Raw genomic sequence first — 15,832 nt, 5'->3', positions numbered from 1 at the left:
GACCGGCATACCCTGTGAAAGTTGAAGAGCCACTGGTTCTATTAACCTTTACATCACTGTATCACTAAGACATAGATATTTAATAAATATTTATAAAGGTGTAGCTGTGATCATGACCTTCCCCTTTGTCGACTGAATAATATCTGTCACTTATTCAGATTCTATTATTTATTCATAATCATGTCATTGATGACATTTACAGCATTTTATGATCCTCATCCCTTCTGTGTTTTCAGTTGTTTTTCCAACTGTTCTCCATCATAGATTCTGTGCTTCATTCAAACCAGGCATGTTCTTCAAACATGCTCCATATATGCTTTCCATCAGCTTTGTGGACTCATCTCTTCCTTGAAACGTACATAATATTCCCCAAGTCAGTTTATATTTTCTCTAGCCCCTATAAAATAAGTCTAATTGTCTTACCACCTTTGCTTTTTATTACAGTTATTTGCATATATATCTTCTCGGTCCTTGTTGATTATAGCTTCTTTTGGAGAGATTTTCTTTGTTATTTGTGGATCTAGTAATATAAAGCACTGGAAGTTAAGTCTTAAGATTTTAAGGACTTTCCTGGCAGTCCAGCAGCTAAGACTCGACCCTTCCAATGCAGGGAGCACAGTTCCATCCCTGGGCAGGGAACTAAAATCCCACAAGGCACATGGAGGGGTGGTGGGGGTGGGGGAATCTCAAACTACTGATATTTTGAAGAAACTATTACAATATGTAAAGGAAATATTTTCAGATAAGGGGATTAGTTCTCTCTTGCTTTCTTCATCTGATGCATCTCTCTTTATCTTTCCCACTCTATAAATAAGAGAGGGCAGAATCTTGGCATCCTAGTTCCTAAAATTCAAAACCCTAGATTTTGCTAGAATTTTGTCTTTCCCTTTTCAATTATGTTTTCCCTTCAGTCTTATTTTATCACTCATTACTGGGGGCTTCCCAGGTGGCGCTAGTGATAAAGAACATGCCTGCCAATGCAGGAGACAAGAGATGCAGGTTTGATGCCTGGCGGGGGAAGATTCCCTGGAGCAGGGCATGGCAATTTATCTTTTCCTCTCTATAAATAGAGATAAGAGAGGGCAGACTCTTGGCATCCAAATTTCGAAAATTCAAAACCCTAGATATAGCTTGGATTTTGCCTTTTCTTTTTCAGTTATGTTTTCCCTTCAGTCTATTTTGTCATTACCTCCACTGAAAAGCAGGAACAGGACAATATTAAGAAAAAAATTCAAGTTACCTATTTGAACATAGGTCAGTAAGTTTATACAAAAGATGTAGTTATCTTAAACTAAATTTTTTAAAGGAATTTAAAAAATATTTTGATTGAAGAGTAATTGTTTTTTTTTTTTTTAATAAAAGATAATTGGTCTCTATTTTGTGTTCTCATTGTAGCATTTTAGATTTCAGATAATTTGTACCCAGAATTTCCCCCATTATTCTGATTGAGAACTGGTACCATCAGGTACTCAAGGATGATAAATAAGCTTTTTGTAGGAATGTAAATGTAAAAATAAATGAGCATAAAGCAGTCAACTGTCACTTTAATGTTATTTTGGAACTTTGGACAAAAGTAAACCAGAATACATCAAGCCTGAAATGGGTATTCTAGATAGTCCAAAGTTGGGCTTTTTTTTTTTAAGAGCAGAAGACATATGTGTCAGATACTGCCATTTAAAGATGCATTTCAGCTTTTTAAACACTTGTTAAAAGATATTCTAGCTTTTTAACACAGCCTTTATTCAAGTGTAAACTATACAAAACTATAATATGAGAAGCCAAAAACTGACTGAGCTTTGGTGATTCTTTTTTCTGGCCACACTGCTTGCAGGATCTTAGTTGCCCAAACAGGGATTGAACCCCAGACCTCATCAGTGAAAGCACAAGAGTTTAACCACTGGACCACCAGGGAATTCCCGCCATATTTTCTAGAAAAGTTAACTGTGTATCATTACATTCAGTCTTGGGCCCTGTTCTCAAACTTCATTTTGCTATTTTCCCTGATTACCCCTTGCGTGAAATTTTAGTGTTAGAAATTCAGTATCAGTTCAGTTGCTCATTTGTGTCCAACTCTTTGCGACCCCATGGACTGCAGCACACCAAGCTTCCCAGTCCATCAAGTTGGTGATGCCATGCAACCATCTCATCCTCTGTTGTCCCATTCTCCTGCCTTCAATCTTTCCCAGCATCTGGGTCTTTTCAAATGAATCAGCTCTTTGCATCACCTGGCCAAAGTATTGGGGTTTCAGCTTCAGCATCAGTCCTTCCAATGAATATTCAGGACTAATTTCCTTTAGGATGGACTGGTTTGATCTCCTTGAAGTCCAAGGGGCTTTCAAGAGTCTTCTCCAACACCATAGTTCAAAAGCATCAATTTAGCGCTCAGCTTTTTTTATGGTCTGACTCTTATATCCATACATGACTATTGGAGAAACCATAGCTTTGACTAGGTGGACCTTTGTAGGCAAAGAAATGTCTCTGCTTTTTAATATGCTATCTGGGTTGGTCATAACTTTCCTTCCAATGAGTAAGCATCTTTTAATTTCATGGCTGCACTCACCATCTGCAGTGATTTTGGAGCTCAAGAAAATAAAGTCTGTCACCCTTTGCCATTGTTTCCCCATCTATTTGCCATGAAGTGTTGGGACCAGATGCCATGATCTTAGTTTTTTGAATTTTGTGTTTTAAGCCAAGTTACAAATAGACTGTTTATATGTTGTATGTATACCTGTGATTTATGCATAAAAGACATATTTTATTCATTCTCTTTCCTCCCCACTACCAGGTGTCACCCCCTGGGGGCTGTGTCACGGTTTTTGAGAATACTTGGTCTAGAGAAAAGCAAATCTACTTTAAGGAATTAGATTTAATGCCATTACCTATTACAAGCCCCAAGTGATTACCAGTGTATCTAGGGTGATTAGTACTTCTAAAACTTTCTACCATAAAAAGAAACAGTTTGGGTTCTTCGATTTAAATTTTGAAGCATATAAAGAAAAAGTGCTGACTGCCCTGTTTCCATGATGACTCTAGTGGTCTGTAGGCTATAGTGGTCTAAATTTCTATAGTGGACTCTAGTGGTCTAACTTCTAAACTCATGAAATCCTAGTGGTGGCTGACTTCAGTTCAGTTCAGTCGCTCAGTCGTGTCCGACTCTTTGCGACCCCATGAATCGCAGCACACCAGGCCTCCCTGTCCATCACCATCTCCCGGAGTTCACTCAGACTCACATCCATCGAGTCCGTGAAGCCATCCAGCCATCTCATCCTTGGTCGTTCCCTTCTCCTCCTGCCCCCAATCCCTCCCAGCATCACAGTCTTTTCCGAGTCAACTCTTCGCATGAGGTGGCCAGAGTACTAGAGCTTCAGCTTTAGCATCATTACTCCCAAAGAAATCCCAGGGTTAATCTCCTTCACAATGGACTGGTTGGATCTCCTTGTAGTCCAAGGGACTCTCCAGAGTCTTCTCAAACACCACAGTTCAAAAGCATCAATTCTTCGGCACTCAGCCTTCTTCACAGTCCAACTCTCACATCCATACATGACCACAGGAAAAACCATAGCCTTGACTAGACAGACCTTAGTCGGCAAAGTAATGTCTCTGCTTTTTAATATACTATCTAGATTGGTCATAACTTTTCTTCCAAGGAGTAAGCGTCTTTTAATTTCATGTCTGCAGTCACCATCTGCAGTGATTTTGGAGCCCCCCAAAATAAAGTCTGACACTGTTTCCACTGTTTCCCCATCTATTTCCCATGAAGTGATGGGACCGGATGCCATGATCTTCGTTTTCTGAATGTTGAGCTTTAAGCCAACTTTTTCGCTCTCCTCTTTCACTTTCTTTCTTTTTTTTTTCCCTCTTTCACTTTCATCAAGAGGCTTTTTAGCTCCTCTTCACTTTCTGCCATAAGGGTGGTGTCATCTGCATATCTGAGGTTATTGATATTTCTCCCGGCAATCTTGATTCCAGCTTGTGTTTCTTCCAGTCCAGCGTTCCTCATGATGTCCTCTGCATAGAAGTTAAATAAGCAGGGTGACAAATATACAGCCTTGACACACTCCTTTTCCTATTTGGAACCAGTCTGTTGTTCCATGTCCAGTTCTAACTGTTGCTTCCTGACCTGCATACAGATTTCTCAAGAGGCAGGTCAGGTGGTCTGGAATTCCCATCTCTTTCAGAATTTTCCACAGTTTATTGTGATCCACACGGTCAAAGGCTTTGGCATAGTCAATAAAGCAGAAATAGGTATTTTTCTGGAACTCTCTTGCTTTTTTGATGATCCAGCATATGTTGGCAATTTGATCTCTGGTTCCTCTGCCTTTTCTAAACCCAGCTTGAACATCAGGGAGTTCACGGTTCACGTATTGCTGAAGCCTGGCTTGGAGAATTTTGAGCATTACTTTACTAGCGTGTGAGATGAGTGCAATTGTGCAGTAGTTTGAGCATTCTTTGGCATTGCCTTTCTTTGGGATTGGAATGAAAACTGACCTTTTCTAGTCCTGTGGCCACTGCTGAGTTTTCCAGATTTGCTGGCCTATTCAGTGCAGCACTTTCACAGCATCATCTTTCAGGATTTGAAACAGCTCAACTGGAATTCCATCACCTCCACTAGCTTTAACTTATTCCAAATAATGTGACTGTCAGAAAGCCAATCATAAAAACTGATTTCAGCTGGCTATAGTTTTATAAGGGTTTATATTGGATTGTTTATTTGTGAAAAATGAAAGAAAGGGGAAATAGCCATCATTGATCCACCTAATTTCACATCAAAGGTGATTTTATATTTTCAGTGATGGGAACATTGAAATTGTAGTATCTGAAATAAAAGGTTTCTTCTGATTTCTAAGTGTTTTCTCACACTCCAAACGACAGTGTCTTTGTTATGTTTATTTCTTCTATAGCATTAATTAACAAGAGGTTGGAAAACTGATTGATCAGCAGTGAGTACAAACTGGTGCATGCAGGCATGCATGGTCACTTCAGTCGTGTCCGACTATTTGTGACCCTGTGAACTGAGTCCACCAGGCTCCTCTGTCCATGGGATTCTCCAGGCAAGAGTACTGGAGTGGGTTGCCATTTCCTCCAGGAGATCTTCCCGACCCAGGGATCAAACCCTGGTCTCCTGTGTCTCCTGCAATGCAGTGGATTCTTTACCGCTGAGCCACTGGTGAATGGGTACCAGCATCTCAGCCAGTGCATATGAGTGTGGGCTTAGTAATGTCTGACTCTTTTCAACCCCATGGCCTGTAGGGCCCCAGGCTCTTCTGTCCATGGAATTTTCCAGGCAAAAATACTAGAGTGGGTTGCCATTTCCTTCTCCCTAAAACGGGACGATTTCCTTACCCTTTTCTTTTTTTAATGCTCATATATAATAACTTTGCAGGCCTTCTCAACTTTTTGACTGGTAGGGCCTGGTTAAAGATACTATTCCAGGTAAATTTTATGATTTTAAAGTTGGGAAAGACCTTAGTAATAATTGCCTTGTGTGCATGCATGCTGAGTCACTTTAGTTGATCCAACTGTGTGACTGTGGACTGTAGCCTGCCAGGCTCCTGTGGCCATGAGATTCTCCAGGCAAGAATACTGGAGTAGGCTCCCATGCTCTCCTCCAGGGCATCTTCCCAACCCAAGGATTGAACTTGTGTCTCTTATGTCTCCTGGATTGGCAGGCAGGTTCTTTACCATTATTGCCACCTGGGAAGCCCCAAAATTGACTTAGTAATTATTAACTATTATACTAACACTGAGATAAATATATTATAAAGGGAATCTAGTATCTTGTATAGGAGTATGGTATATAGAGAATTCAAAGAAAAAATTCTCTGAGGAAGTGATAATTACTTCAGTAGACCTGAAGAATGAGTTGGAATTAGCTAGGCTAAGAAAGAACATCCCCAGTGGCTCAGTTGTAAAGGACTTGCCTGCTGTGCAGTAGATGTAGCAGGAGCTGCGGGTTCAATTCCTGAGTTAGAAATATCCCCTGGAGGAGGGCATGGCAACCCACTCCAGTATTCTTGCCTGGTAAATCCTATGCACAGTTCATGGGGTTGCAAAAGAGTCGACACCACTTAGCAAGTAAAAAGAACAAGGACACCAGCCTCTCCCTTTGGAGTTTCCCTGATGGCTCAGATGGTAAAGAGTCTCCTTACAATGAAGGAAAAGTGAAAGTGAAGTTGCTCAGTCGTGTCCGACTCTTTGGGACCCCATGGACTATATCCTACCAGTCTCCTCTGTCCATGGAATTTTCCAGGCAAGAGTACTGGAGTGGGTTGCCGTTTCCTTCTCCAGGGGCTTTTCCTGATGCAGGGACTGAACCCGGGTCTCCCGCACTGCAGGCAGACGCTTTACCCTCTGAGCCACCAGGGAAGCCAGGGAAACCTAGGTTCATTCCCTGGGTCAAAAAGATCTCTTGGATGAGGAAATGGCTACCCACTACAGTACTCTTCAGCTTCCCTGGTGGCTCTAATGGTAAAAAATTTCCCTGCAATGCAGGAGACCTGGGTTTGATCCCTGGGTTGTGAAAAATCCCTGGAGAAGGGAACAAATACCCACTCCATTATTCTTGACTGGAGAATTCCTTGGACAGAGGAGCCTAATGGGCTGCAGCCCATGGGGTTGCAAAGAATCAGACACAACTGAGCGACTAACGTTCACACACAAGCTAAGAAAAGATAAGCTGCCCTAGCAAAGGCAATAGCACATACAGTGTTCTTGACATAAGAGCATTCATATACTGAAAAGATGTTCAACATTGCTACACTAATTATTAAGAAATAACAAAACTATAATAAAGTACCTTCTCACACACTGGCCAAAATGGCCATTATTAATAAGTTTCACAAACAACAAATGCTGGAGAAGGTGTGGGAAAAAGGGAACCCTCCTACACAGTTGGTGGAAATGTAGGTCAGTGCAGCCACTATGGAAAACAGTATGGAGTTTCCTCAAAAAACTAAAAATAGGATTGCCATATGATCTAGAAACCTTACTCCTGGGCATATATCCAGACAAAATGGTAATTCAAAAAGATAACATACGCTTATGTTTATAGCAGCACATTCACAACAGCCAAGACATGGAAACAACCTAAATGTCCACTGACAGATGACTGGTGGTACATATATACAGAGGAATGCTACTCAGTCATAAAAAAGATGAAATAACGCTATTTGCAGCAGCATGACTGGACTTGGGGATTATTGTATTAAGTGAGTCTGTTTAGATGATGGCCATTATAAAAGGCATGAAATGCTCTCTCATTGTGGTTTTTATCTGTATTTCCTAATGGCTAGTGATGTTTAGCATCATTTCACATATCAGTTGACCATTCCCTTTTCTTCTTTGGAGAAATGTCTCTTCAGGTCTGTCACCCACTTTTTAACTGGATAATTTGGTTTTTTGCTCTTGAATTGTATTGAGTTCTTTATTCATTTTGGTTATGAATACCTTATCAGGTATATGCAAATATTTTTTCCCATTCTGTCGGTTGTTTTTTCATTTTGTTGATGGTTTCTTTTGCTGTACAGAAGCTTTTTAATTTGATATATTCCAGCTTGTTCATTTTATGTTTTGTTACTTGTGCATTAGGTGTCAAATCCAGAAAATCATTGCCAAGACCCATATCAGGGAGCTTTTTCCTATATTCTTCTAGGAGTTTCATGCTTTCAGGTCTTCTGTTTAAGTCTTTAGTCCCTTTCAAGTTACTTTTCATGAGTGTTGTAAGATAGGGGTCTAGTTTCACTCCTTTACATGTGAATATACAGTTTTCCTAGCACCATTCATTGAAGAGATGGTCTTTTCTCCATTAAGTATTCTTGGCTCCCTTGTCAAATTTAGTTGACCATATATGCTGGGGATTATTTTTAGACTCAGTTCTGTTCCCTGGTCTATTTTTATGCCAGTACCATACTAAATACTCTATTTATTATGACTTTATAGCATATTAACTAGTGTTTTTCTTTTAAACAGTTATTTTATAAACTCTGCTTTGTACTTCAGCACAATTTGGTGTTTCTGGTAAGGCTGCAGAATTCCATAATGTTCATCTGAAGTTGCATCTCTGATATGAAATTGCTATAGCGTTTAAAACAGCAGTTTTAATCAAAAGTTCAGAATTTACTGACATTACTGAATTCCATTTTATTTTTCATTTAGGATACTTACAACAGGAGAACCTTACTTCTACCTGCCAGGCTTTTATTTTGGAAAGTTCAGACTTAAAAGAATATGCAGAACACTGTACAGATGAAGGTTTTATCCCAGCCTGCTTACTGGTGAGTGATTTGTTCCTTAAGGAAGTATTTCATCATTGACCAACATAAGACACTATAAACACCACCTTAACAAACATTATTGACCATAGGATTTTTGCAGAAACTAACGCCTTTGGCCAGCGATTTGTTACGTAAGTCAGTATTGAAACACTCTTGTCAGTAGTGTTCAGGTAACAAAATACATATTAATATGAGTCTGATTGGTATTGTGTTAAAAATCAGCTCATTAACAAAAATCAAAATGGGCAGAAATTTGATAGTTTGTCTTCATGCATAAGTGGGAAGACCCAAAGAAGACTAGCTCTTCTTTTCACACATATAAATAAAGCTGGGAAGTGAATTACAACTTTGATTTTGAGAATCAATTTTAAAGTGACACCCTCATTTCTAATTAGTTTCACAACTGTTTGTCCTGGGGCTTACTTGTTTATTGCCTGTTATGGGATAAATATTTTTATCCCTCCAGAATTCATATATTAAAATCCCATCCCTCAGTGTCACGGTATTTAGAGGTAAGACCTTTAGAAAGTATTAAGGTTTAGATTAGGTCATGAAGTTGGGACCCTCATGATGTGGTTTAAAAAGTGAAAGAGAAATCTCTGATTCCACACACCAAAGGCCATGTGAACACACACACAACATAAGGCCAGGAATTTGGTCCTCACCAGGAACCAGATCATCTGGCAACTTGATCTTGGATTTTCCAGCCTTCAGAAAGAACAATGAGAAATAAATGTCTGTTATTTAAGCCACCTGATCTGTGACATTATATAGCAGTCCAATCTTTCCTATATCTGGCTTTCCTATAGTTGCTTACTTCAGAAAAGTATAAAACAGATATCTTGATATCTTGTCACCTGTGTTTTAAACATCACTAGACCAATAGAGCGTTGTTTGGTGGATAATGGTGGATATATACTAGAACCAGATTATTTGAAATGGCATTTAGTCATTTTATTTTAAACATAGATCCTTAGATTCATTTTGGCTGTCACAGACAACATGATCATCTATGGAGGAAACCTAAAAAAAAAAACAACCTATAAAATTGCCAGAGTTTTTGCAAGGTCAGAGGATACAAAGTGTTTAAAAGTGCATCATATTTCTTTGTACTTACAATGAACAATTTTTTTTTCTTTTTTTTTTTTAATTTTAATTTTAATTTTATTTTGCTTTACAGTACTGTATTGGTTTTGCCATACATTGACATGAGTCAGCCACGGGTGTACATGAGTTCCCAATCCTAAACCCCCCTCCCACCTCCCACCCCATATCATCTCTTTGGATCATCCCCATGCACCAGCCCCAAGCATCCTGTATCCTATATTGAACGTAGACTGGCAATTCATTTCTTACATGATAATATACATGTTTCAATGCCATTCTCCCAAATCATCCCACCCTCTCCCTCTCCCTCAGAGTCCAAAAGTCCGTGCTATACATCTGTGTCTCTTTTGCTGTCTCACATACAGGGTTATCATTACCATCTTTCTAAATTCCATATATGTGTGTTAGTATACTGTATTGGTGTTTTTCTTTCTGACTTACTTTACTCTGTATAATAGGCTCCAGTTTCATTCACCTCATTTGAACTGATTGAAATGTGTTCTTTTTAATGGCTGAGTAATACTCCATTGTGTGTATGTACCACAGCTTTCTTATCCATTCATCTGCTGATGGACATCTAGGTTGTTTCCATATCCTGGCTATTATAAACAGTGCTGTGATGAACACTGGGGGTACATGTGTCTCTTTCAATTCTGGTTTCCTCAGTGTGTATGCCCAGCAGTGGGATTGCTGGGTCATAAGGCAGTTCTATTTGCAATTTTTTAAGGATTCTCCACACTGTTCTCCATAGTGGCTATACTAGTTTGCATTCCCACCAACAGTGTAAGAGGGTTCCCTTTTCTCCACACCCTCTCCAGCATTTATTGCTTGTAGACTTTTGGATTGCTGCCATTCTAACTGATGTGAAATGGTACCTCATTGTGGTTTTGATTTGCATTTCTCTGATAATGAGTGATGTTGAGTATCTTTTCATGTGTTTGTTAGCCCTCCGTATGTCTTCTTTGGAGAAATGTCTGTTAGTTCTTTCGCCCATTTTTTGATTGTGTTGTTTATTTTTCTGGAATTGAGCTGCATAAGTTGCTTGTATATTTTTGAGATTAGTTGTTTGTCAGTTGCTTCATTTGCTATTTTCTCCCATTCTGAAGGCTGTCTTTTCACCTTGCTTATAGTTTCCTTTGTTGTGCAGAAGCTTTTAATTTTAATTAGATCCCATTTGTTTATTTTTGCTTTTATTTCCAGTATTCTGGGAGGTGGATCATAGAGGATCCTGCTGTGATTTTTGTCGGAGAGTGTTTTGCCTATGTTCTCCTCTAGGGGTTTTATAGTTTCTGGTCTTATGTTTAGATCTTTAATCCATTTTGAGTTTATTTTTGTGTATGGTGTTAGAGAGTGTTCTAGTTTCATTCTTTTACAAGTGGTTGACCAGTTTTCCCAGCACCACTTGTTAAAGAGACTGTCTTTGATCCATTGTATATTCTTGCCTCCTTTGTCGAAGATAAGGTGTCCATAGGTGTGTGGATTTATCTCTGGGCTTTCTGTTTTGTTCCATTGATCTATATTTCTGTCTTTGTGCCAGTACCATACTGTCTTGATGACTGACTGTGGCTTTGTAGTAGACCCTGAAGTCAGGCAGGTTGATTCCTCCAGTTCCATTCTTCTTTCTCAAGATTGCTTTGGCTATTCGAGATTTTTTGTATTTCCATACAGATTGTGAAATTATTTGTTCTAGCTCTGTGAAAAATACTGCTGGTAGCTTGATAGGGATTGCGTTGAATCTGTAGATTGCTTTGGGTAGTATACTCATTTTCATTATATTGATTGTTCCGATCCATGAACATGGTATATTTCTCCATCTATTAGTGTCCTCTTTGATTTCTTTCATCAGTGTTTTATAGTTTTCTATATATAGGTCTTTAGTTTTTTAGGTAGATACATTCCTAAGTATTTTATTCTTTTCGTTGCAATGGTGAATGGAATTGTTTCCTTAATTTCTTTTTCTACTTTCTCATTATTAGTGTATAGGAATGCAGGGGGTTTCTGTGTGTTGATTTTATATCCTGCTACTTTACTATATTCATTGATTAGCTCTAGTAATTTTCTGGTGGAGTCTTTAGGGTTTTCTATGTAGAGGATCATGTCCTCTGCAAACAGTGAGGGTTTTACTTCTTCTTTTCCAATTTGGACTCCTTTTATTTCTTTTTCTGCTCTGATTTCTGTGCCCAAAACTTCCAGAACTATGTTGAATAGTAGTAGTGAAAGTGGGCAGCCTTGTCTTGTTCCTGACTTTAGGGGAAATGCTTTCAACTTTTCACCATTGAGGATAATGTTTGCTGTGGGTTTGTCATGTATAGCTTTTATTATGTTGAGGTATTTTCCTTCTATTCCTGCTTTCTGGAGAGTTTTTATCATAAATGGATGTTGAATTTTGTCAAAGGCCTTCTCTGCATTTATTGAGATAATCATATGGCTTTTATTTTTCAATTAGCTAACGTAGTGGATTACATTGATTGATTTGCGGATATTGAAGAATCCTTGCATCCCTGGCATAAAGCCCACTTGGTCATGGTGTATGATCTTTTTAATGTGTTGTTGGATTCTGATTGCTGGAATTTTGTTAAGGATTTTTGCATCTATGTTCATCAGTGATATTGGCCTGTAGTTTTCTTTTTTTGTGGCATCTTTGTCAGGTTTTGGTATTAGGGTGATGGTGGCCTCATAGAATGAGTTTGAAAATTTACCTTCCTCTGCAATTTTCTGGAAGATTTTGAGTAGTATAGGTGTTAGCTCTTCTCTAAATTTTTGGTAGAAGTCAGCTGTGAATCCGTCTGGAACTGGGCTTTTGTTTGCTGGAAGATTTCTGATTACAGTTTCAATTTCCGTGCTTGTGATGGGTCTGTTAAGATTTTCTATGTAAATATCATCTACAGTAGCACTCAACAAACAAAAATAAAATACTTATGTAATAAGGCTAACAAAGTATCCATAGACTCTGTATGCTAAAATTTGTATGAAAGAAATCAAAGACTTGAATAAAAGGAAAGATAGACTGTGTTCATGGAATGAGCAACTCAGTACTATTAAGATGTCCATTCTGTACATTTTGATTTATACATTTATTACATTTAAAATCCCAACAAGTAATTTTTTTTTTGTTTTGAAATGGCCGCTTATTGAATATATCTGACCTGCAAGGTACCATGTACATCCTTTTGCTGTTTACACAGTTTTTTCAAGAATAAACTGACAAACTATATCTAACACATTCTCTTAAGGGGAGTGGCTGACAATGTGACACACAAGTCCTTGTGTCTGCCTAAGGGAAATATAATAAGTCCTGTACATATAAACCTTGAAACTGCAAACTTTCAAAGATGCAGGCATGCCACTTACTACCAAGATATCACTGGACCATTTTTTTTTAAGAGAGCAAATAAAATTGAATCCATTAAGGAACCAGAACCTGTGCCTTCAAAGTCAGGTGTGAGTGGAATTGCAGCTTTTCGTCCATCTATTACTGACGATCCTTCAGCTCTGCCATCTCCCACCTTCACTTCCTCCTCCAGTCAGTAACTTTCTTCTTGCCTTTTGGCTCCATGCCAGCTGCTGTACTACTGTTCTTTTCAAGGTACTGTACTATAAGGTTAAAAATGTTTTCTCTTTTTTTTTTTTTAAGTAAAGTCAAAACTGTTTTCTTTCTGTTTATTTTTTATGTATTATTTGTGTGAAAAGTATTATAAACCTATTACAATGCAGTACTATACAGCCAACTGTGTTAATTGGGTACCTAGGCTAATTTTGTTGGACTTACAAACAAGTGGGACTTAGGAACATGCTCTTGGAATGAAACTCATTCACACGGAGATTTAACATAATCAGCTTTCATTTTAATACCAATTAGGATGTGATTCTCCTAATTTATGAAATATATGCCAGGAACATACTCGTCATCAGTAAACTGATGATAACATCTTATAAAATATACAGATTGACAGCTCTTGACAGCAGGACCTCATTTAAACTGATATTCATAGCCCTTTTAAAAAATCTAAGCCTGTATAACTGTTTGTCCATTTAGTTGTAGAAATGTTAATATTATATTGTGGGATACTGCCCCAACCCCAACAGAGTTATTACATAATATGCAGTTTATGTCCATAATCTGAAATTTAAAACACATTTAAGAGTGATGCTGATAATGGGGGAGGCATTGTATATATGGAAACAGGGCTTTATGGAGAATCTCTATACCTTCCTCTCAATTTTCTTGTGAACATTGGATGCTTTTAAAAATTAAATAATACATATAATCCCAACAGTTTCAGGGATTTGGGGGCTTCACTGCTGATGGCTTGATACTCCTGGGTTCTTTATTTAATGACAGTACTTTTAAAGAATGAAAGTATTCAGGGAAAACTACTCAGTAAACTGTTTAGAATTCACATCATAAAATAAGGTTTATTCCAGAAATAATTTATCCTTCCGGCCAAATACTTTATATAATTATTTGTCAAACTACAAAAAACATTGTTCCAAAAAACCAAACAAGTCCTAATCACATATTTAACATTAACTTATATTCCAGTATCAGATTGGCTTATATTGAATTGGTTAATTGCCAGTAGTTGATTTTTTTTATAAGTAGCACCCAAATAAAAGATAATTTTTCCCTTTTTTATTTGTAATGCCTTTCTTCATTTTACAGTCTCTTTTATCAAAGTACTGCTACCCCAGCTTTCTTTCCATTTCCATTTGCCTGGAATATCTTTTTCCATCTCTTCATTTTCACTCTGTATGTGTCTTTCGATTTGAACTGAGTGTGTTGTAGACAGCATATAACCTTCATACTACCTTTACAGTAGAGGATCCACTACTTGTACTGTGTTTTTCTTTACCAGTGAGGTTTTTGTTTTGTTTTTTTAAATAATTTTCTTATTTCTAGCTATGGCCTTTACTTTTCCATTTAAGGAAGTCCCTTTAAACATGACTTATAAGGCCAGTTTAGTGGTGATGAACTCCTTTGGTTTTTGAATGTCTGGGAAACCGTTTCTCTCCTTTACCTGACATGTGAATTTTATGCTGAAATATCCTCTGATCATCTTTGTATGTCACGAGTTGTTTTTGTCTTCATTCTTTTAAGATTCTCTGTTTATCTTTAACTTTTGACAATTACACTGTGTCTTGGTGTGAGTCTCTTTCATTTCATTTTGTATGGGAGTATATGCTCTCTGTATTTGGATGTCTTTTCCTTTGACAAATTAGGCAAGTATTCAGCCATTTTGTCTTTAAATAGGTTTTCTTTTCTTTCTCTCTTTCTGCTTCTGGAAACTCTGTTATGAGAATATTAGTGTGCGTGATGTTGTCCCAGAGATGCTTTAAACTATCCTTTTTTTTTTCCAGTCTTTTCATTCTTAATTGGGTGATTCTCACTACTTTGTCTTCCAGGTTGCTAATCCATTCTTTGGCATTCTCCAGTCTGTCGATTCTCTATAGTGTTCTTTTCACTCCAGTTACTGTGATCTTCAGTCTTTATTGGTTCTTACATTTTCTCTTTGTTGAAGTTCTCCCTTGAGTTCATCCATTCTTCTCCAGAGTTCAGTGAGCATCTTTTTGACTATTACATTAAACTCTTTATCTGGTGAATTGATAATCTCTGTTTTGTTAATTAGTTCATTTTCTGAGGTTTTGTCTCTTTGAAAGGTACTTCTTTGTCTCTTCATTTTGCCTTTCTGTATTTGTTTCTATTATTAGGTGTATAAACTGTGTTTCCTGGTCTTAAAACAGTGGCCTAATGTAGAAGGTGTCCTGTGGGCTCAGTAGAACAATTCCCCTGTCACCAAAGCCAGGTGCTCTAAGGGTGTCCACTGTGTGGGCTGTGTGCACCTTGCTGTTGTGGTTGAGTTGCAACTGCTGTGGGTGTGGTGGTGGGCAGGGGCCTGAGGCCCAGCCACTACTGTCACTGGCTTGCTGATGAGCAATGCTGGTCCCTTGGAGGAGGAGCACGGGTACCACTTAAGTAGTATTATGGAAAAGTAACCCAGATAGTTCTTAAAAAGGATATGTTCAAGGACTCACATTGCTTGGTCTTAAGACTTAACTAACAAGCAATAGTAATCAGGATTGAATGGCATTAGGAAATGGTTAGACATTGGATCAGTGAAACAAAATACAAACTTCAAATGTGATTTTTGACAAAAGTTCAGATAATTCGCTGGAAAAAGGATAATCTTAACAACAAGTGGTAATAGGACAATTAGACAACCAGATTTTAAAAAGAAAAAAAAGAACCTTTACACATACCTTATAAAAAATTAACCAGTCTAGATAATAGATCAAAATTGTAAAACATAAAACTGTAAGACTTCCAGAAAAAACATAGAACAAAATTTGTGCAGTCTTGGTTTTGGTAATGAATTTTTAGATGTGATACCAAAAGTACTGACTGAAATAAAAATTTGATAAATTCAACTTCATAAAAATTTAAAATTTTTGCT

The 15,832-nt window shown here is 37.8% G+C and overlaps 1 protein-coding gene across 1 annotated transcript in view; it reads left to right on the top strand.

The window, feature by feature from the left end:
• LOC120876211 (protein NPAT) overlaps positions 1-15,832 on the top strand; it is a 53,686-nt gene that overhangs the window by 3,750 nt on the left and 34,104 nt on the right. The window contains exon 2 of the mRNA XM_040257919.1: positions 8,155-8,273. Coding sequence (XP_040113853.1) covers positions 8,155-8,273 — 119 coding nt within the window. The remainder of the gene's footprint in view (positions 1-8,154; positions 8,274-15,832) is intronic.

Source organism: Oryx dammah, unplaced genomic scaffold (assembly GCF_014754425.2).
Source record: "Oryx dammah isolate SB20612 unplaced genomic scaffold, SCBI_Odam_1.1 HiC_scaffold_17, whole genome shotgun sequence".
NCBI lineage: Eukaryota > Metazoa > Chordata > Mammalia > Artiodactyla > Bovidae > Oryx > Oryx dammah.
The sequence above is the reverse complement of the archived record's forward strand: the minus strand, read 5'-3'. Positions and strand labels throughout refer to the sequence as shown.